Source organism: Ranitomeya variabilis, chromosome 4, assembly GCF_051348905.1.
Source record: "Ranitomeya variabilis isolate aRanVar5 chromosome 4, aRanVar5.hap1, whole genome shotgun sequence".
Classification (NCBI taxonomy): Eukaryota; Metazoa; Chordata; class Amphibia; order Anura; family Dendrobatidae; genus Ranitomeya; species Ranitomeya variabilis.
In genome coordinates this window covers 733830051-733851216 of record NC_135235.1, presented here as the reverse complement: position 1 = coordinate 733851216, position 21166 = coordinate 733830051, and the positions used below count along the sequence as shown (strand labels likewise).

The following is a 21166-nucleotide window of genomic DNA, read 5'->3' as shown; positions in this document are numbered from 1 at the left end:
AGTAACCATAGAGGTCCTTGAGACCTCTATGGTTACTGATGCAGGCCTGCTGTGAGCGCCACCCTGTGGTCGGCGCTCACAGCACACCTGCATTTCAGCTATATAGGAGTGATCTGATGATCGCTGCTATGTAGCTGAGCCGATCGAGTTGTGCCAGCTTCTAGCCTCCTATGGAGGCTATTGAAGTATGGCAAAAGTAAAAAAAAAAAAAGTATAAAAGTTTAAATCACCCCCCTTTCGCCCCATTCAAAATAAATCAGTAAAAAAAAAAAAAAAAAATCAAACCTACACATATTTGGTATCGCCGCGTTCAGAATCGCCCGATCTATCAATAAAAAAAGCATTAAACTGATCGCTCAACAGTGTAGCGAGAAAAAAATTCGAAACGGCAGAATTACGTTTTTTTGGTCGCCGTGACATTGCATTAAAATGCAATAACGGGAGATCAAAAGAACCTATCTGCACCGAAATGGTATAATTAAAAACGCCAGCTCGGCACACAAAATATAAGCCCTCAACAGACCCCAGATCAAGAAAAATGGAGACGCTACGGGTATCGGAAAAAGGCGCAATTTTTTTTTTTTTTTAGCAAAGTTTGGAATTTTTTTTCACCACTTAGATAAAAAATACTGTAATGTACTCTGTACTTGGACTTTTGCGCTAAGGCAAGGACTGTTTGTACTACACCAATTTTTAATGGAGAAATAAAGCATTTGAATTTTATGGAGCTGGAACGCCTTCCTTACTTCATTAGATAAAAAATAGCCTAGACATGTTTGGTGTCTATGAACTCGTAATGACCTGGATAATCATATTGGCAGGTCAGTTTTAGCATTTAGTGAACCTAGCAAAAAAGCCAAACAAAAAACAAGTGTGAGACTGCACTTTTTTGCAATTTCACTGCACTTGGAATTTTTTTTCCCCTTTTTCTAGTACACGACATGGTAAAACCAATGATGTCGTTCAAAAGTACAACTCGTCCCGCAAAAAATAAGCCCTCACATGGCCATATTGATGGAAAAATAAAAAAGTTATGGCTCTGGGAAGGAGGGGAGTGAAAAACGAACACTGAAAAATGGAAAATCCCAAGGTCATGAAGCGGTTAACCCGGGGTAGCCCTCATTCCTTATCACTCCCTGACGAAGCAACGTGTGAAACGCGCGTTGGAGTGTGGGACAGCAGCGGCACCACGTGGGAAATGAATCCTGGTTAGAATACGGATATATATTATACTTCTAACTCTTATGGAAGAGGTTATGGGATACGATTGCACTTCTTGCACTTTATGATACTTTGGGGTTTGCATATACCTTAACATACATGCATTAAGCATTTCACTTATTTATTGGTACTACTAGGACTCGAAATATATTATATATATATATATATATATATATATATATATATATATATATAAGCACTTTATGGATTTTGATAGATCATGGAATATTTAGTATAGAGTATATACTGTATGTGTACCTTCACTTACCAGTATTAATTGGATCTACATAACACCTTATTTATTATGAATTAAATCTGATTATATATGGTGCCCTGCTCCCCTTGTTTTTAGTATTGTTATATGTTTTTTCTCGTGTTTTGTGTTAAATCAGATTGGAGTCTTTAATAAAAACTATGTATATTATGAAGACAATATTGTGTATTATGTGGTTAGTACGGATTTAGTTGTTCAAGAAGTCTTTTTTTGGAATAAGACTTTGCTGTCTACTTGACTTAGACTTATTGATAGGTTATTCTTACCCCCATGCCTATTCTTGTATGATTGGCCCCACCCCCATCCTTTTATGCATGGTCCCATCAGAAAACATAAAAAAAAAAAAAACATTACACTTACCTACCCGGCGCTCCCTCGCAGCGTCCTGCTTCGATGCCAGCAGCTGCTTTATGCTTGTAAGAAGCACATGGCAAGGACGTCACAAGCAGAGCACAGCTGCCGGAGAACTCGCCGGAACTGTGCGCAGAGAGCGGTGAGTATTCATTGCTCTTCAGTAGCGCGCAGTGTCACACAGCGGCTTCCTGCTGCTGCCGGTGGTCATGTGTGCCGCTACTTAAGAGAAATGAATATTCATTGGATTCATTCATCAGGAGACTATTTAATATTGAACTATATTCAAGCGAGACTAGACGAAGCAAACCCTAAAATCATGTATCATATTATCCGAAACGGAAAACCAGCCACATACTGGGGGACCCCAGACCTCAAACTATATACTTTGTATGTTTATAAGCCACTCCAGTGTCAGGAATAGATAGTATGTGAAAATACAGTATATACCGCTCAGGGAACACACAACTTCCAGAGATAATTTCCATATTCATACTAAATAATGGCACAGATCTTCCAGACATTATGGCTGCACATATCCCTAGTCTTTATAATGATTTTGCACTCATTCCTTGACAGACCGCAGCATGGCCATTAGTTAGAAGCCTCTATTGATCTTTGCAGCAGGTACATATTGGGCCGTCTGAAAACGGACTGCTCCCGGCACATTAATCCCCGAAACACTGCGATCAAACATGATCGCAGCGTTGCGGCGGCATAGGGAAGCATCGCGCAGGGAGGGGCTCCCTGCGTGCTTCCGAGACCCTCGGAACAACGTGATGTGATCACATTGTTCTGAGCTTCTCCTCCCTGCAGGTCCTGGATCCAAGATGGCCTTCAGGGTCATGCAGGGAGGTGGCTTGCAAGAGCCTGCTAGAAGCAGGAGCTGGCAAGCCTCCTGCACTGCCTGTCAGATTACTGATCTGACACAGTGCTTTGCAAAGTGTCAAATAAGCGATCTGACACTATACAACCATGTCCCACCCTGGGACAAAGTAAAAAAGTAAAAAAAAAAAAAATTATGAAAAAAAAAAAATATTGTTCCAATAAATACATTTCTTTATGTAAATAAAAAAAACCAATAAAAGTACACATATTTAATATTGTGGCATCCATAACGACCCGACCTATAAAACTGTCCCACTAATTAACCCCTTCAGTGAACACCGTAAAAAAACCCGCTTTATTATCATATTGCCACGCAAAATGAGGAATAACACGCGATCAAAATGACAGATATAAATAGTCATGGCACCGCTGAAAATGTCATCTTGTCCCGCAAAACATGAGCCGCCATACAGCATCATCAGCAAAAAAATAAAAAAGTTATAGTCCTCAGAATAAAGCGATGCAAAAATAATTATTTTTTATATAAAATGGTTTTTATCTTGTAAAAGCGCCAAAACATAAAAAAAATATAAATGATGTATCGCTGTAATCGTACGGACCCGAAGAATAAAACGGCTTTATCAATTTTAAGAAAAGTGGAATGGTATAAACGCCCACCCCCAAAGAAATTCATGAATAGCTGGTTTTTGGTCATTCTGCCTCACAAAAACCGGAAGAAAAAGCGATCAAAAAATGTCACGTGCCTGAAAATAGTACCAGTAAAAACATCATCTCGTCCCGCAAAAAACAAGACCTCACATGACTCTGTGGACCAAAATATAGAAAAATGATAGCTCTCAAAATGTGGAAACGCAAAAACGTTTTTGCAATAAAAAGCGTCTTTTAGTGTGTGACAGCTGCCAATCATAAAAATCAGCTAAAATATCAGTTATAAAAAGTAAATCAAACCCCCGTTCATCACCCTCTTATGGAAAAATAAGAAAATTTAAAAAAATGTATTTATTTGCATTTTCCCATTAGGGTTAGGGCTAAAGTTAGGGTTTGGATTACACTTACAGTTGGGATTAGGGTTGGGATTAGGGGTGTGACGCGACATGGCATCCGATCTCAATTCCAGCCAATTCTGCGTTGAAAAGTAAAACAGTGATCCTTCCCTTCCGAGTTCTCCCGTGCGCCAAACAGGGGTTTACCCCAACATATGGGATATCAGCGTACTCAAAACAAATTGCACAACAACTTTTGGGGTCCAATTTCTCTTGTTACCCTTGGGAAAATAGAAATTTGGGGGCTAAAAAATCATTTTTGTGGGAAAAAAATGATTTTTATTTTCACGGCTCTACATTACAAACTGTAGTGAAACATTTGGGGGTTCAAAGTTCTCGCAACACATCTAGATTAGTTCCTTGGGGGGACTAGTTTCCAATATGGGGTCACTTGAGGGGGGTTTCTACTGTTTAGTTACATCAGGGGCTCTGCAAACGCAATGTGACGCCTGCAGACCATTCCATCTAAGTCTGCATTCCAAACGGCACTCCTTCCCTTTCAAGCTCCGCCATGCGCCCAAACAGTGGTTTACCCCCACCTATGGGGTATCAGCATACTCAGGACAATCTGCACAACAACTTTTGGGGTCCAATTTATTCTGTTACCCTTGGAAAAATAAAAAATTGGGGGTGAAAAGATCATTTTTGTGAAAAAATATGATTTTTTATTTTTACAGCTCTACATTATAAACTTCTGTGAAGCACTTGGTGGGTCAAAGTGCTCACCACACATCTAGATACCTTCCTTAGGGGGGTGTACTTTCCAAAATGGTGTCTCAAGTGGGGGGTTTCAATGTTTAGGCACATCAGGGGCTCTCCAAACACGACATGGCGTCCCATCTCAATTCCAGTCAATTTTGCATTGAAAAGTCAAACGGTGCTCCATCCCTTCCGAGCTCTGCCATGCACCCAAACAGTGCTTTACCCCCACATATGGGGCATCAGCTTACTCAGGACCAATTTTACAACAACTGTTGGGGTCCAATTTCTCCTGTTACCCTTGGGAAACTAAAACAAATTGGATCTGAAGTAATTTTTTTGTGAAAAAAAGTTAAATGTTCATTTTTTTTTTTTTTTAAACATTCCAAAAATTCCTGTGAAACACCTGAAGGGTTAATAAACTTCTTGAATGTGGTTTTGATCAGCTTGAGGGGTGCAGTTTTTAGAATGGTGTCACACTTAGGTATTTTCTATCATACAGATCCCTCAAAGTGACTGCAAATATGATGTGGTCCCTAAAAAAAAAAAAGATGTTGTAAAAATGAGAAATTGCTGGTCAAATTTTAACCCTTATAATTTTAACCCTTATAATTAAATAACAAAAAAAAAATGTTGGCTCCAAAATTGTGTTGATGTAAAGTAGACATGTGGGAAATGTTACTCATTAAGTATTTTGTGTGATATAACTGTGATTTAAGGGCATAAAAATTCAAAGTTGGAAAATTGCAAAATTTTCAAAATTTAAGCCAAATTTCCGTTTTTTCACAAATAAATGCAAGTCTTATCGAAGAAATTTTACCACTATCATGAAGTACAATATGTCACGAGAAAATAATGTCAGAATTATCAGGATCCGTTGAAGCGTTCCAGAGTTATAACCTCATAAAGGGACTGTGGTCAGAATTGTAAAAGTTGGCCAGGTCATTAACGTGCAAACCACTCTTGGGGGTTAAGGGGTTAAATAGTCTCCTGATGAGTCGCCTTTGGTGAGGATGATAAAATCCATAGACATGAGAGGCTTGGAGAGTGAGTGTGTATATGTCACCTCACCCTATATACTGAACTGTGGGGTACATGTTTTTTCAAATAAGTCACCTACTGACTAAACTTCAGGGGGTAAATTATTGGTATAGTTTTACATTTGGAATTGATAAAGTTTAATTTTATCCTTTTATCAGCAAACATGAGAAATAACAAGAGAGAAACAATTTAAGAAGATTCAATTTTGGTTAAAACTATTCCAACATTATGAACATAAAAAAGGCTTCTCCCCTATGTGACATCTCTGATGTTTATTAACAATTGATTTCCAAGTAAAATATTTCTCACATTAAGAAAAGGAAAAAGGCTTCTCCTCTGTGTGACTGCTCTGATGTCTAACAAGAAGCGCTTTCCGGTTAAAATATTTCCCACATTCTGAACAAGAAAAAGGCTTCTCGCCTGTGTGAGTTCTCTGGTGACTAACAAGATGTGATTTCTTCACAAAACATTTCCCACATTCTGAACATGAAAAAGGCTTCTCCCCTGTGTGGGTTCTATGGTGATTAACCAAATCTGATTTCTGGCTAAAACATTTCCCACATTCTGAACATGAAAAAGGCTTCTCTCCTGTGTGAGTTATTTGGTGTGTAACAAGATTTCCTTTACGGTTAAAACATTTTCCACATTCTGAACAGGAAAAAGGCTTCTCCGCCCTGTGATTACTATGGTGACTAACCAAACCCGATTTTTGGTTAAAACATTTCCCACATTCTGAACAGGAAAAAGGCTTCTCTGCTGAGTGAGTTATTTGGTGTGTAACAAGATTCCCTTTACGGTTAAAACATTTCCCACATTCTGAACAAGAAAAAGGCTTCTCCCCCCTGTGAGTACTATGGTGCCTAACCAAACCTGATTTCTGGTTAAAACATTTCCCACATGCTGAACAGGAAAAAGGCTTCTCCCCCGTGTGAGTTCTCTGGTGACTAACAAGATGTGATTTCTTCACAAAACATTTCCCACATTCTGAACAGGAAAAAGGCTTCTCCCCTGTGTGAGTTCTATGGTGATTAACCAAATCTGATTTCTGGTTAAAACATTTCCCACATTCTGAACAGGAAAATGACTTCTTTGCTTTAGGAGCAGTTTGTTTTCTAATGCCTCTTTTGTGATTTTGATTTTCTTTAGTAGTCACTAATGAATCAGAAGATGGGACCTGTTTTATAGGATCAGATGACACATCTTTGCTGTGAATGGATGATGTTATATCTGGAGTAATGGCATTCAATTCAGTTGTATCTTGTAGGATCTCAAGATCATCAGATTTAAAAATTGAAGATGTCTGCTGTCCCTCTGATCTCCTGGTACAGTCATCTGCTAAGATAAAAAACATTTTTTTTAATAAAATATCCTTGAATTTTATATTTTTGAATATTTCTACTTATACTGTCGATAAAAAATGGCAAGCTATGTAAAAACCCTTTATTTTCCAAGACAATGACAGTTAGCAGTCTACTAGAAAACCTTAAAGGGAATCTGTCACCCCCAAAATCGATGGTGAGGTAAGCCCACCGTCATCAGGGGCTCATCTACAGCATTCTGTAATGCTGTAGATAAGACCCCGATGTTAAGTGAAAGAGGAGAAAAAGAGGTTAGATTATACTCACCCAGGGGCGTTCCCCCGCTGCGGTCTGCGTCCGATGGGTGTCTCAGGTCCGGCCGGGGACTCCCATCTTCATTCCATGATGTCCTCTTCTGGTCTTCACGCTGCGGCTCCGATGCAGGTGTACTTTGTCTGCCCTGTTGAGGACAGAAAAAAGTACTGCAGTGTGCAGGCGCCGGGCCTCTCCGACCTTTCCCGGCGCCTGCGCACTGTAGTTCTTTGTTGTATTGTTCATTAGTATCTTCATTTTTAAATTTATTTGCACTTTTTTACTAAATTGTTGTTAAATAAAGTGATTGAAAATTTTATTGGCATTTGCTCCCTTTTTTTCAGTTTGGATTGTGAATTGTTGTGGGAAGCACCACTGCTTAACCCCTGTCTGACATTAGACGTACTATCCCGTCGAGGTGGGGTAGGCCCGTATGACCACCGACGGGATAGTACGTCATATGCGATCGGCCGCGCTCACGGGGGAAGCGCGGCCGATCGCGGCCGGGTGTCAGCTGAATATCACAGCTGACATCCGGCACTATGTGCCAGGAGCGGTCACGGACCGCCCCCGGCACATTAACCCCCGACACACTGCGATCAATCATGATCGCAGTGTTCCGGCGGAATAGGGAAGCATCGCGCAGGGAGGGGGCTCCCTGCGTGCTTCCCTGAGACCCCCGAAGCAACGCTATGTGATCGCGTTGCTCCGAGGGTCTCTTACCTCCGCCTCCCTTCAGCAGGCCCGGATCCAAGATGGCCGCTGCATCCGGGTCCTGCAGGGAGGTGGCTTCACTGCGCCTGCTCAGAGCAGATGCCGGGAAAGTCTGGATCTGTGCACGTCAGATCGCCGATCTGACACAGTGCACAGCAAAGTGTCAGATCGGCGATCTTATACTATAACATGATGCCCCCCCCGGGGGCAATGTTATCCCCTTCCCGACCCATGACGCCACGTAGGCGTCATGAAAACCCGTGACAATCCGACTCATGATGCCTATGTGGCGTCATGGAATGATCGCGTCCCTGCAGATCGGGTGAAAGGGTTAACTCCAATTTCACCCGATCTGCAGGGACAGGGGGAGTGGTACTTCAGCCCAGGGGGGGGGTGGCTTCACCCCCCCGTGGCTACGATCGCTCTGATTGGCTGTTGAAAGTGAAACTGCCAATCAGAGCGATTTGTAATATTTCACCTAAAAAACTGGTGAAATATTACAATCCAGCCATGGCCGATGCTGCAATATCATCGGCCATGGCTGGAAACCCTGATGTGAGCCCCCCCACCCCACCGATCGCCCCCCCAAGCCACCGATCTGTCCCGTAGTCCCCTCCGTCCTGTGCTCCGCTCCCCCGTCCTCCTGTCCGCTCCCCCCGTGCTCCTATGCCACCCCCCTGTGCTCCGACGCCCCCCCGTGCCCCGATCTCCCCCCCTATACTTACCGAGGCTCCCGGTGCCCGTCCGTCTTCTCCATGGGCGCCGCCATCTTCCAAAATGGCGGGCGCATGCGCAGTGCGCCCGCCGAATCTGCCGGCCGGCAGATTCGTTACAAGTACATTTTGATTGCTGTGATAGAACCTATCACAGCGATCAAAATAAAAAAATAATAAATAAACCCCCCCCTTTATCACCCCCATAGGTAGGGACAATAATAAAAAAAAGAAAATATTTTTTTTTTCTTTTTCCAATAGGGTTAGGGTTAGGGGTAGGGTTAGGGGTAGGGTTAGGGGTAGGGTTAGGGCATGTGCACACAGTGCGGATTTGGCTGCGGATCCGCAGCGGATTGGCCGCGGATCCGCAGCGGATTGGCCGCTGCGAATTCGTAGCAGTTTTCCATGAGGTTTACAGTACCATGTAAACCTATGGAAAACCAAATCCGCTGTGCCCATGGTGCGGAAAATTCCATGCGGAAACGCTGCGTTGTATTTTCCGCAGCATGTCAATTCTTTGTGCGAACTCTGCAGCGTTTTACACCTGTTCCTCAATAGGAATCCGCAGGTGAAATCCCCACAAAAAAACACTGGAAATCCGCTGTAAATCCGCAGGTAAAACGCAGTGCCTTTTACCTGCAGATTTTTCAAAAATCGTGCGGAAAAATCTCACACGAATCCACAACGTGGGCACATAGCCTTAGGGTTAGGGTTGGAATTAGAGTTAGGGTTGGAATTAGGGCTAGGGTTGGAAATAGGGTTAAGATTAGGCTTGTGGTTAGGGTTACGGATAGGGTTAGGGGTGTGTTGGGGTTACAGTTGTGGTTAGGGTTGGGATTAGGGTTAGGGTTGGGATTAGGATTAGGGTTAGGGTTGGGATTAGGGTTACGGCTGTGTTGGGGTTAGGGTTGTGGTTAGGGGTGTGTTGGGGTTAGGGTTGTGATTAGGGTTATGGCTACAGTTGGGATTAGGGTTAGGGGTGTGTTGAGGTTAGCGTTGAAGTTAGAATTGAGGGGTTTCCACTGTTTAGGCACATCAGGGGTCTACAAACGTAACATGGCGCCACCATTGATTCCAGCCAATCTTGCGTTCAAAAAGTCAAATGGTGCTCCCTCCCTTCCAAGCCCCGGCGTGCGCCCAAACAGTGGTTTACCCCCACATATGGGGTACCAGTGTACTCAGGACAAACTGGGCAACAACTATTGGGGTCCAATTTCTCCTGTTACCCTTGCAAAAATAAAAAATTACTTGCTAAAACATCTTTTTTGAGGAAAGAAAAATGATTTTTTATTTTTACGGCTCTGCGTTGTAAACTTCTGTGAAGCTCTTGGGGGTTGAACGTGCTCACCACACATCTAGATAAGTTCTTTGGAGGGTCTAGTTTCCAAAATGGGGTCACTTGTGGGGGGTTTCTACTGTTTAGGCACATCAGGGGCTCTGCAAACGTAACATGATGCCCGCAAACCATTCCATCAAAGTCTTCATTCCAAAACGTCACTACTTCCCTTCCGAGCCCCGGCATGTGCCCAAACAGTGGTTTACCCCCACATATGGGTTATCAGCGTACTCAGGAGAAACTGGACAACAACTTTTGGGGTCAAATTTCTCCTGTGACCCTTGGGAAAATTAAAAAATTCTGGGCTAAAAAAATATTTTTGAGGAAAGGAAATACATTTATTATTTTCACGGCTCTGCGTTATAAACTTCTGTGAAGCACTTGGGGGTTCAAAGTGCTCACCACACATCTGGATAAGTTCCCTTGGGGGTCTAGTTTCCAAAATGGGGTCACTTGTGGGGAGTTCCTACTGTTTAGGCACATCAGGGGCTCTGCAAACGCAACCTGACGCCCGCAGAGCATTCCATCAAAGTCTGCATTTCAAAACGTCACCACTTCCCTTCCGAACCCCGACGTGTGCCAAAACATTGGTTTACCCCCACATATGGGGTATCAGCGCACTTAGGAGAAATTGGATGCCAAAAGTTGTCCAGTTTCTCCTGTTACCCTTGGGAAAATAAAAAATTGTGGGCTAAAAAATAATTTTTGAGAAAAGAAAAATTATTTTTTATTTTCATGGCTCTGCGTTATAAACTTCTGTGAAGCACTTGGGAGTTCAAAGTGCTCACCACACATCTAGATTAGTTCATTGGGAGGTCTAGTTTCCAAAATGGGGTCACTTGTGGGGGAGCTCCAATGTTTAGGCACACAAGGGCTCTCCAAACGCGACATGGTGTCCGCTAATGATTGTAGCTAATTTTCCATTCAAAAAGCCAAATGGCGTGCCTTCCCTTCCGAGCCCTGCCGTGCGCCCAAACAGTGGTTTACCCCCACATATGGGGTATCATCATACTCAGGACAAACTGGACAACAACATTTGGGGACCAATTTCTCCTATTACCCTTGGGAAAATAAAAAATTCCGGGCTAAAAATCATTTTTGAGGAAAGAAAAATTATTTTTTATTTTCAAGGCTCTGCGTTATAAACTTCTGTGAAGCACCTGGGGGTTTTAAGTGCTCACTATGCATCTAGATAAGTTCCTTGGGGGTCTAGTTTCCAAAATGGGGTCACTTGTAGGGGAGCTCCAATGTTTAGGCACACAGGGGCTCTCCAAACGTGACATGGTGTCCGCTAGCGATGGAGATAATTTTTCATTCAAAAAGTCAAATGGCGCTCCTTCCCTTCCGAGCCTTACCATGTGCCCAAACAGTGGTTTACCCCCACATGTGAGGTATCGGTGTACTCAGGAGAAATTGTCCAACAAATTTTAGGATCCATTTTATCCTGTTGCCCATGTGAAAATGAAAAAATTGAGGCTAAAATAATTTTTTTGTGAAAAAAAAGTACTTTTTCATTTTTACGGATCAATTTGTGAAGCACCTGAGGGTTTAAAGTGCTCACTATGCTTCTAGATAAGTTCCTTGGGGGGTCTAGTTTCCAAAATGGGGTCACTTGTGGGGGAGCTCCAATGTTTAGGCACACGGGGGCTCTCCAAACGCGACATGGTGTCCGCTAAAGATTGGAGCCAATTTTTCATTCAAAAAGTCAAATGGCGCTCCTTTCCTTCCGAGCCCTGCCGTGCGCCCAAACAGTGGTTTACCCCCACATATGAGGTATCAGCGTACTCAGGACAAATTGGACAACATCGTTCGTGGTCCAGTTTCTCCTTTTACCCTTGGGAAAATAAAAAAATTGTTGCTAAAAGATCATTTTTGTGACTAAAAAGTTAAATGTTCATTTTTTACTTCCATGTTGCTTCTGCTGCTGTGAAACACCTGAAGGGTTAATAAACTTCTTGAATGTGGTTTTGAGCACCTTGAGGGGTGCAGTTTTTAGAATGGTGTCACTTTTGGGTATTTTCAGCCATATAGACCCCTCAAACTGACTTCTAATGTGAGGTGGTCCCTAAAAAAAATGGTTTTGTAAATTTTGTTGTAAAAATGAGAAATCACTAGTCAAATTTTAACCCTTTTAACTTCCTAGCAAAAAAAAATGCTGTTTCCAAAATTGTGCTGATGTAAAGTAGACATGTGGGAAATGTTATTTATTAACTATTTTGTGTCACATAACTCTCTGGTTTAACAGAATAAAAATTCAAAATGTGAAAATTGCAAAATTTTCAAAATTTTCGCCAAATTTCCGTTTTTGTTTCACAAATAAACTCAGAAATTATCGACCTAAATTTAACACTAACATGATGCCCAATATGTCACGAAAAAACAATCTCAGAATCGCTAGGATCCGTTGAAGCGTTCCTGAGTTATTACCTCATAAAGGGACACTGGTCAGAATTGCAAAAAACGGCCAGGTCATTAAGGCCAAAATAGGCTGGGTCATGAAGGGGTTATAGTGTAAAAAAACATTTTTTCACATGTGTAAAAAAAAAAAAAAAATTCCAAATAAAAATTAAAAAAAAATAAAAATATTGTTCCTATAAATACAATTCTTTATCTAAATAAAAAAAAAAACAATAAAAGTACACATATTTAGTATTGCCGCGTCCGCAACGACCCGACCTATAAAACTGTCCCACTAGTTAACCCCTTCAGTGAACACCACAAAAAAAAAAAGGCAAAAAACAACGCTGTATTATCATACCGCCAAACAAAAAGTGGAATAACACGCAATCAAAAAGACGGATATAAATAACCATGGTACCGCTGAAAATGTCATCTTGTCCCGCAAAAAACGAGCCACCATACAGCATCATCAAAGAAAAAATAAAAATTATAGTCCTCAGAATAAAGCGATGCAAAAATAATGCAAAAATAATTATTTTTTCTATAAAAGTTTTTATCGTATAAAAGCGCCAAAACATAAAAAATGATATAAATGAGGTATCGCTGTAATCGTACTGACCCAAAGAATAAAACTCCTTAATCCATTTTACCAAACGCGGAACGGTATAAACGCCTCCCCCAAAAGAAATTCATGAATAGCTGGTTTTTGGTCATTCTGCCTCACAAAAATCGGAATAAAAAGCGATCAAAAAATGTCACGTGCCTGAAAATGTTACCAATAAAAACGTTAACTCGTCCCGCAAAAAACAAGACCTCACATGACTCTGTGGACCAAAATATATAAAAATTATAGCTCTCAAGATGTGGTAACGCAAAAAATATGTTTTGCAATAAAAAGCGTCCTTCAGTGTGTGACGGCTGCCAATCATAAAATCCGCTAAAAAATACGCTATAAAAGTAAATCAAACCCCCCTTCATCACCCCCTTAGTTAGCGAAAAATAAAAAAAATGTATTTATTTATATTCTCCCATTAGGGTTAGGGTTAGGGCCAGGGTTAGGGCAAGGGTTAGGGTTAGGGTTGGGGCTAGGGTTAAGGCTACAGTTAGGGTTGGGGCTAAAGTTAGGGTTAGGGTTGGGGCTAAAGTTAGGGTTAGGGTTTGGATTACATTTACGGTTGGGAATAGGTTTGGGATTAAGGCTAGGGGTGTGTCAGGGTTAGGGGTGTGGTTAGGGTTACCGTTGGGATTAGGGTAAGGGGTGTGTTTGGATTAGGGTTTCAGTTATAATTGGGGGGTTTCCACTGTTTAGGCACATCAGGGGCTCTCCAAAGGCGACATGGCGTCCGATCTCAATTCCAGCCAATTCTGCGTTGAAAAAGTAAAACAGTGTTCCTTCCATTCCGAGCTCTGCCGTGCGCCCAAACAGGGGTTTACCCCAAAATATGGGTTATCAACGTACTCAGGACACATTGCACAACAACTTTTGGGGTCCAATTTCTCCTGTTACCATTGGGAAAATACAAAACTGGGGGCTAAAAAAAGGATTTTTTATTTTCACGGCTCTGCGTTATCAACTGTAGTGAAACACTTGGGGGTTCAAAGTTCTCACAACACATCTAGATAAGTTCCTTGGGGGGTCTAGTTTCCAATATGGGGTCACTTGTGGGGGGTTTCTACTGTTTAGGTACATTAGGGGCTCTGCAAATGCAATGTGACGCCTGCAGACCAATCCATCTAAGTCTGCATTCCAAATGACGCTCCTTCCCTTCCGAGCTCTGCCATGCGCTCAAATGGTGGTTCCCCCCCACATATGGGGTATCAGCGTACTCAGGACATATTGGACAACAACTTTTGGGGTCTAATTTCAACTGTTACCCTTGAAAAAATACAACTCTGTGGGCTAAAAATAATTTTTGTGGAAAAAAAAAATAATTTTTATTTTCACGGCTCTGCATTATAAACTGTAGTGAAACACTTGGGGGTTCAAAGCTCTCACAACACATCTAGATGAGTTCCTTAGGGGGTCTACTTTTCAAAATGGTGTCACTTGTGGGGGGATTCAATGTTTAGGCACATCAGTGGCTCCCCAAACCCAACATGGCGTCCCATCTCAATTCCTGTCAATTTTGCATTGAAAAGTCAAACGGCGCTCCTTCCCTTCCGAGCTCTCCCATGCGCCCAAACAGTGGTTTACCCCCACATATGGGGTATCAGCGTACTCAGGACAATTTGTACAACAACTTTCGGGGTCCAATTTCTTCTCTTACCCTTGGGAAAATAAAAAATTGGGGGCGAAAAGATCATTTTTGTGAAAAAATATGATTTTTTTATTTTTGCGGCTCTGCTTTATAAACTTCTGTCAATCACTCAATGGGTCAAAGTGCTCACCACACATCTAGATAAGTTCCTTAGGGGGTCTACTTTCCAAAATGGTGTCACTTGTGGGGGGTTTCATTGTTTAGGCACATCAGGGGCTCTCCAAACGCAACATGGCGTCCCATCTCAATTCCAGTCAATTTTGCATTGAAAAGTCAAATGGCGCTCCTTCGCTTCCGAGCTCTGCCATGCGCCCAAACAGTGGTTTACCCCCCACATATGGGGTATCGGTGTACTCCGGACAAATTGTACAACAAGTTTTGGGGTCCATTTTTTCCTGTTACCCTTGGTAAAATAAAACAAATTGGAGCTGAAGTAAATTTTTTGTGAAAAAAAGTTAAATATTCATTTTTATTTAAACATTCCAAAAATTCCTGTGAAACACCTGAAGGGTTAATAAACTTCTTGAATGTTGTTTTGAGCACCTTGAGGGGTGCAGTTTTTAGAATGGTGTCACACTTGGTTATTTTCTATCATATAGATCCCTCAAAATGACTTCAAATTAAATGTGGTCCCTAAAAAAAAATGGTGTTGTAAAAATGAGACATTGCTGGTCAACTTTTAACCCTTATAACTCCCTAAAAAAAAAAATTTGGGTTCCAAAATTGTGCTGATGTAAAGTAGACATGTGGGAAATGTTACTTATTAAGTATTTTGTGTGACACATCTCTGTGATTTAATTGCATAAAAATTCAAAGTTGGAAAATTGCTAAATTTTCAAAATTTTCGCCAAATTTCCTTTTTTTTCACAAATAAACGCAGGTAATATCAAATAAATGTTAACACTATCATGAAGTACAATATGTCACGAGAAAACACTGTCAGAATAATCAGGATCCGTTGAAGCGTTCCAGAGTTATAACCACATAAAGGGACAGTGGTCAGAATTGTGAAAATTGGCCCGGTCATTAACGTGCAAACCACCCTTGGGGGTAAAGGGGTTAAGTCTTTTGTGTATAGGTGTATATAATAGAAAACCTTGTTGGATGAACCAGTAGTGCGTGATGTTCAACTGTTTCTTCATTCTGCCTCCCAAATATCTAATAAAAAGAAACCAATCAATGTTATGTAGGTGAAAATAATACCAATTCTCATCTCACAAAAAACAAGTCCCCACTCAGGTCCATCATCTGTCAATGGAAAAACAGAGGTTCCCACACTACTAGTGGCTCATAGGCTGTTGAAAAGCAACAGTTTCCCCAAAGGTATCCCCAAAGGTCAATTCTTGCGTATCAGGAGGAACTATTCTGACAGTCAGGAGTTCATTTCACATGCCCATGATCTGAAAAGAAGATTTGGCCAAAGTGGATATCCGGAAGTGGTTCTGGATGGAGCGTGGAAACATGCGGCAGGGTGTGTTCGCCATGACCTGTTGCATTCGTCACCCAAAATAGATGAGCCTGATGTTCCAAGGATTATTGGCATGTTTGACAACAAATCTAGTGTGGTACAGAATATCCTCAGGAAACATTGGGGGATCCTTAGAGCTGATCCTGATCTAATAGACTTTATCTCACCAACTCCAAAGATCACGTACAGAAAAGGGAGATCCATCAAGGACCGGCTGGTCCATAGTTTTTATGATAAATCGAAACCACCTGGCACCTGGTTAGACTGCAAACCGTGTGGTACTTTTAGATGTGGTGACTGCAAATTCTGTCCATGGGTGAGAAGGGAAAAGGTCTTTAAGGGTTCCACTTCAGAAAGGATCTACTGCATGAGAGATTTTGCGAACTGCAAAACAGAAGGGGTAGTATATATGGCCACATGCACATGTCCACTTAACTACATTGGGAAAACCAAGAGGGAACTACGCAGGCGCATTGGCGAACACCTTGGTGACATAAAGCATAAAAGGAATACACCCATAGCTAAACATGTCAGGTTAGTTCATCTGAATGATACCAGAGCAGTGTCCTTTTGTGTCCTCGAAGTGGTGCGACGCAACCCACATGGTGGGAATCTTAACCCCTTCATGACCCAGCCTATTTTGACCTTAATGACCTGGCCATTTTTGCAATTCTGACCAGTGTCCCTTTATGAGGTAATAACTCAGGAACGCTTCAACGGATCCTAGCGGTTCTGAGATTGTTTTTTCGTGACATATTGGGCTTCATGTTAGTGGTAAATGTAGGTCGATAATTTCTGCATTTATTTGTGAAAAAAATGGAAATTTGGCGAAAATTTCGCAATTTTCACATTTTGAATTTTTATTCTGTTAAACCAGAGAGTTATGTGACACAAAATATTTAATAAATAACATTTCCCACATGTCTACTTTACATCAGCACAATTTTGGAAACAACATTTTTTTTTGCTAGGAAGTTAAAAGGGTTAAAATTTGACTAGTGATTTCTCATTTTTACAACAAAAATTACAAAACCATTTTTTTTAGGGACCACCTCACATTAGAAGTCAGTTTGAGGGGTCTATATGGCTGAAAATACCCAAAAGTGACACCATTCTAAAAACTGCACCCCTCAAGGTGCTCAAAACCACATTCAAGAAGTTTATTAACCCTTCAGATGTTTCACAGCAGCAGAAGCAACATGGAAGGAAAAAATGAACATTTAACTTTTTAGTCACAAAAATGATCTTTTAGCAACAATTTTTTATTTTCCCAAGGGTAAAAGGAGAAACTGGACCATGAACTTTGTTGTCCAATTTGTCCTGAGTACGCTGATACCTCATATGTGGGGGTAAACCACTGTTTCGGAGCACGGCAGGGCTTGGAAGGGAAGGAGCGCCATTTGACTTTTTGAATGAAAAATTGGCTCCAATCTTTAGCGGACACCATGTCGCGTTTGGAGAGCCCCCGTGTGCCTAAACATTGGAGCTCCCCCACAAGTGACCCCATTTTGGAAACTAGACGCCCCAAGGAACTTATCTAGATGCATAGTGAGCACTTTAAACCCTCAGGTGCTTCACAAATTGATCCGTAAAAATGAAAAAGTACTTTTTTTTTACAAAAAAATTATTTTAGCCTCAATTTTTTCATTTTCACATGGGCAACAGGATAAAATGGATCCTAAAATTTGTTGGGCAATTTCTCCTGAGTACGCCGATACCTCACATGTGGGGGGTAAACCACTGTTTGGGCGCACGGCAAGGCTCGGAAGGGAAGGCGCGCCATTTGACTTTAAACCCCTCAACTTGTTGTCCAGTTTCTCCTGAGTAAGCTGATAACCCATATGTGGGGGTAAACCAGTTTGGGCACATGCCGGGGCTCGGAAGTGAAGTAGTGACGTTTTGAAATGCAGAATTTGATGGAATGCTCTGCGGGCGTCACGTTGCGTTTGCAGAGCCCCTGATGTGCTTAAACAGTAGAAACCCCCCACAAGTGACCCCATTTTGGAAACTAGACCCCCAAAGGAACTTATCTAGATGTGTGGTGAGCACTTTGAACCCCCAAGTGCTTCACAGAAGTTTATAACGCAGAGCTGTGAAAATAAAAAATAATTTTTCTTTCCTCAAAAATAATTTTTTAGCCCGCAATTTTTTATTTTCCCAAAGGTTACAGGAGAAATTGTACCCCAAAAGTTGTTGTCCAGTTTCTTCTCAGTACGCTGGTACCCCATAAACCACTGTTTGGGCACACGTCGGGACTCGGAAGGGAGAGAGCACCATTTGACTTTTTCAACGCAAGATTGGCTGGAATTAATGGTGGCGCCATGTCGCGTTTGGAGACCCCCTGGTGTGCCTAAACAGTGGAAACCCCTCAATTCTAACTCAAACACTAACCCCAACACACGCCTAACCCTAATCCCAACCCTAACCACAACCCTTACCCCAACACACCCCTAACCCTAGTCTTAACCCTAATTCCAACCCTAACCCTAAGGCTATGTGCCCACTTTGCAAATTTGTGTGCGGATTTTTCGCACCGTTTTTGAAAAATCTGCAGGTAAAACGCACTGCGCTTTATCTGCGGATTTACCGCGGATTTACAGTGTTTTTTTGTGTGGATTTCACCTGCGGATTCTTATTATGGAGCAGGTGTAAAACGCTGCGGAATCCGCACAAAGAATTGACATGCTGCGGAAAATACAACGCAGCGTTTCCACGCTGTATTTTCCGCACCATGGGCACAGCAGATTTGGTTTTCCATAGGTTTACGTGGTACTGTAAACGTGATGGAAAACTGCTACGAATCCGCAGCGACCAATCCGCTGCGGATCCGCAGCCAAATCCGCACCATGTGCACATAGCCTAATTCTAACCCTAAGTCCAACCCTAGCCCTAATTGAAACCCTAACCCTAATTCTAACCCTAGCCCTAAGTGCAACCCTAGCCCTAAGTGCAACCTTCGCACTAAGTGCAACCCTAACCGTAAGTGCAACCCTAACCCTAAGTGCAACCCTAAGTGCAACCCTATCCCTAAGTGCAACCCTAAGTGCAACCCTATTCCTAAGTGCAACCCTAAGTGCAACCCTAAGTGCAACCCTAACCCTAAGTGCAACCCTAAGTGCAACCCTAACCCTAAGTGCAACCCTAAGTGCAACCCTATCCCTAAGTGCAACCCTATCCCTAAGTGCAACCCTAACCCTAAGTGCAACCCTAAGTGCAACCCTAGCCCTAAGTGCAACCCTAACCCTAAGTGCAACCCTAAGTGCAACCCTAACCCTAAGTGCAACCCTAAGTGCAACCCTATCCCTAAGTGCAACCCTATCCCTAAGTGCAACCCTAACCCTAAGTGCAACCCTAAGTGCAACCCTAGCCCTAAGTGCAACCCTAACCCTAAGTGCAACCCTAACCCTAAGTGCAACCTTAAGTGCAACCCTAACCCTAAGTGCAACCCTAACCCTAAGTGCAACCCTAACCCTACCCCTAACCCTACCCCTAATGGAAAAACAAAAATATAATTTCTGTATTTTATTATTGTCCCTACCTATGGGGGTGATAAAGGGGGGGTTATTTACTATTTTTTTTATTTTGATCGCTGTGATAGAACCTATCACAGCGATCAAAATGTACCTGGAAAGAATCTGCCGGTGGGCATTTTGGAAGATGGCGGTGCCCATGGAGAAGACCGAGGACACCGGGAGGGACATCGGAGCTCGGTAAGTATGGGGGGGTGCGATCGGAGCACAGGGGGGGGATCGGAGCACGGGGGGAGCAGACAGGAGGACGGAAGGGAGCATGGGACATGACAGGACGGAGAGGAGGAGATCGGTGGCGGTGGGGGGGGGGCAGATCGGGGTCTCCAGCCATGGCAGATGCTATTGCAGAATCGGCCATGGCTGGATTGTAATATTTCACCAATTTTTATAGGTGAAATATTACAGATTGCTCTGATTGGCTGTTGAAAGTGAAACAGCCAATCAGAGCGATCGTAGCCACGGGGGGGTGAAGCCACCCCCCTGGGCTGAAGTACCACTCCCCCTGTCCCTGTAGGTCGGGTGAAATACTCAAGCTACTTACCAGGTAGCGGTGTTTTTCAGGAGTCCATGACAGCACTAACGAGAGAGGGGATCCGCCCTTCAGGGACAGGAAACCTACAGAGATAAAAGGGCGGCACCTCTCTCCCGCATCAGTTGGATTACAGAGCATGAGAGGACCTCCATTGATTAGTAACACATAAATATCTAACACAATTCACCTTGTGACTAAAATTTTAGAAAATGTATATATATAAAAATATACTTATTGTGGTGAAACCATACCAGTAGAAAGGGAGGGAATATAGGAGTGCTGTCATGGACTCCTGAAAAACACCGCTACCTGGTAAGTAGCTTGAGTATTTATTCAGTTGTCATGACAGCACTAACGAGAGAATTACAGAGAAAGAGTATTAGGGAGGGACTACTGCTTCCAGCACCCTTCTACCAAATGTGAGATCGCTGGAGCCACCAAGATCTAATCTATAATGATTAAAGAAAGTAGATGGAGATGACCATGTGGCCGCCTTACATATGTCCTCAATTGACACCTCCGATCTCTCCGCCCAGGAAGTTGCCATGGCCCGAGTGGAATGAGCCCTTACGCCTTCCGGGACTTCTAGGCCACCTGCTGAATAAGCCAGAGAAATTGCCTCCCTAATCCATCTACCTAAGGTGTTTTTGGATACTCTAAACCCTTTTCTGACTCCCTGATATGATATAAACAAGGAATTATCTTTTTTCCAGGGATCTGTTAAAGAAATATATTTAAGAAGGCATCTTTTGACATCTAATGTATGGAGCTTGAGTTCCTTTGGGTTTTTAGGATTAGGACAAAAAGTGGGGAGATTTATCTCCTGAAGCCTGTGGAACTTTGATGCTACCTTCGGAAGATAGAGGGGATCGGTTCTTAATACTACCCTATCTTCTCTAATCTGCATATATGGAGTCAGTCTAGAGAGGGCCTGTAAATCACTAACTCTCCTAGCCGACGTAAGAGCAACCAAGAGAGCTGTTTTTAAGGACAGGATCTTTATAGAAGCAGATTCTAAAGGCTCAAAGGGGGGTTCCGTTAACGCTGAGAGGACCAGGTTTAAGTCCCATGGGGCTAGTCTTTCCTTAACGATGGGTCTTGACCTAGCTGCCGCTTTAATAAAACGA

The 21166-nt window shown here is 42.4% G+C and overlaps 1 protein-coding gene across 3 annotated transcripts in view; it reads right to left on the bottom strand.

Moving 5' to 3' along the window:
* Positions 1-5596: 5596 nt before the first annotated feature.
* The window catches only part of LOC143767969 (uncharacterized), a 59929-nt gene continuing 44359 nt past the window's right edge, over positions 5597-21166 (bottom strand). For 2 of the 3 annotated variants that reach the window (XM_077256555.1, XM_077256554.1), the window contains one exon: positions 5615-6810. In XM_077256555.1, coding sequence (XP_077112670.1) covers positions 5789-6810 — 1022 coding nt within the window. In that variant the 3' untranslated portion in view covers positions 5615-5788. Of the gene's footprint in view, positions 6814-21166 lie in introns of all 3 variants that reach the window. The other variant, XM_077256553.1, reaches the window with a different exon arrangement.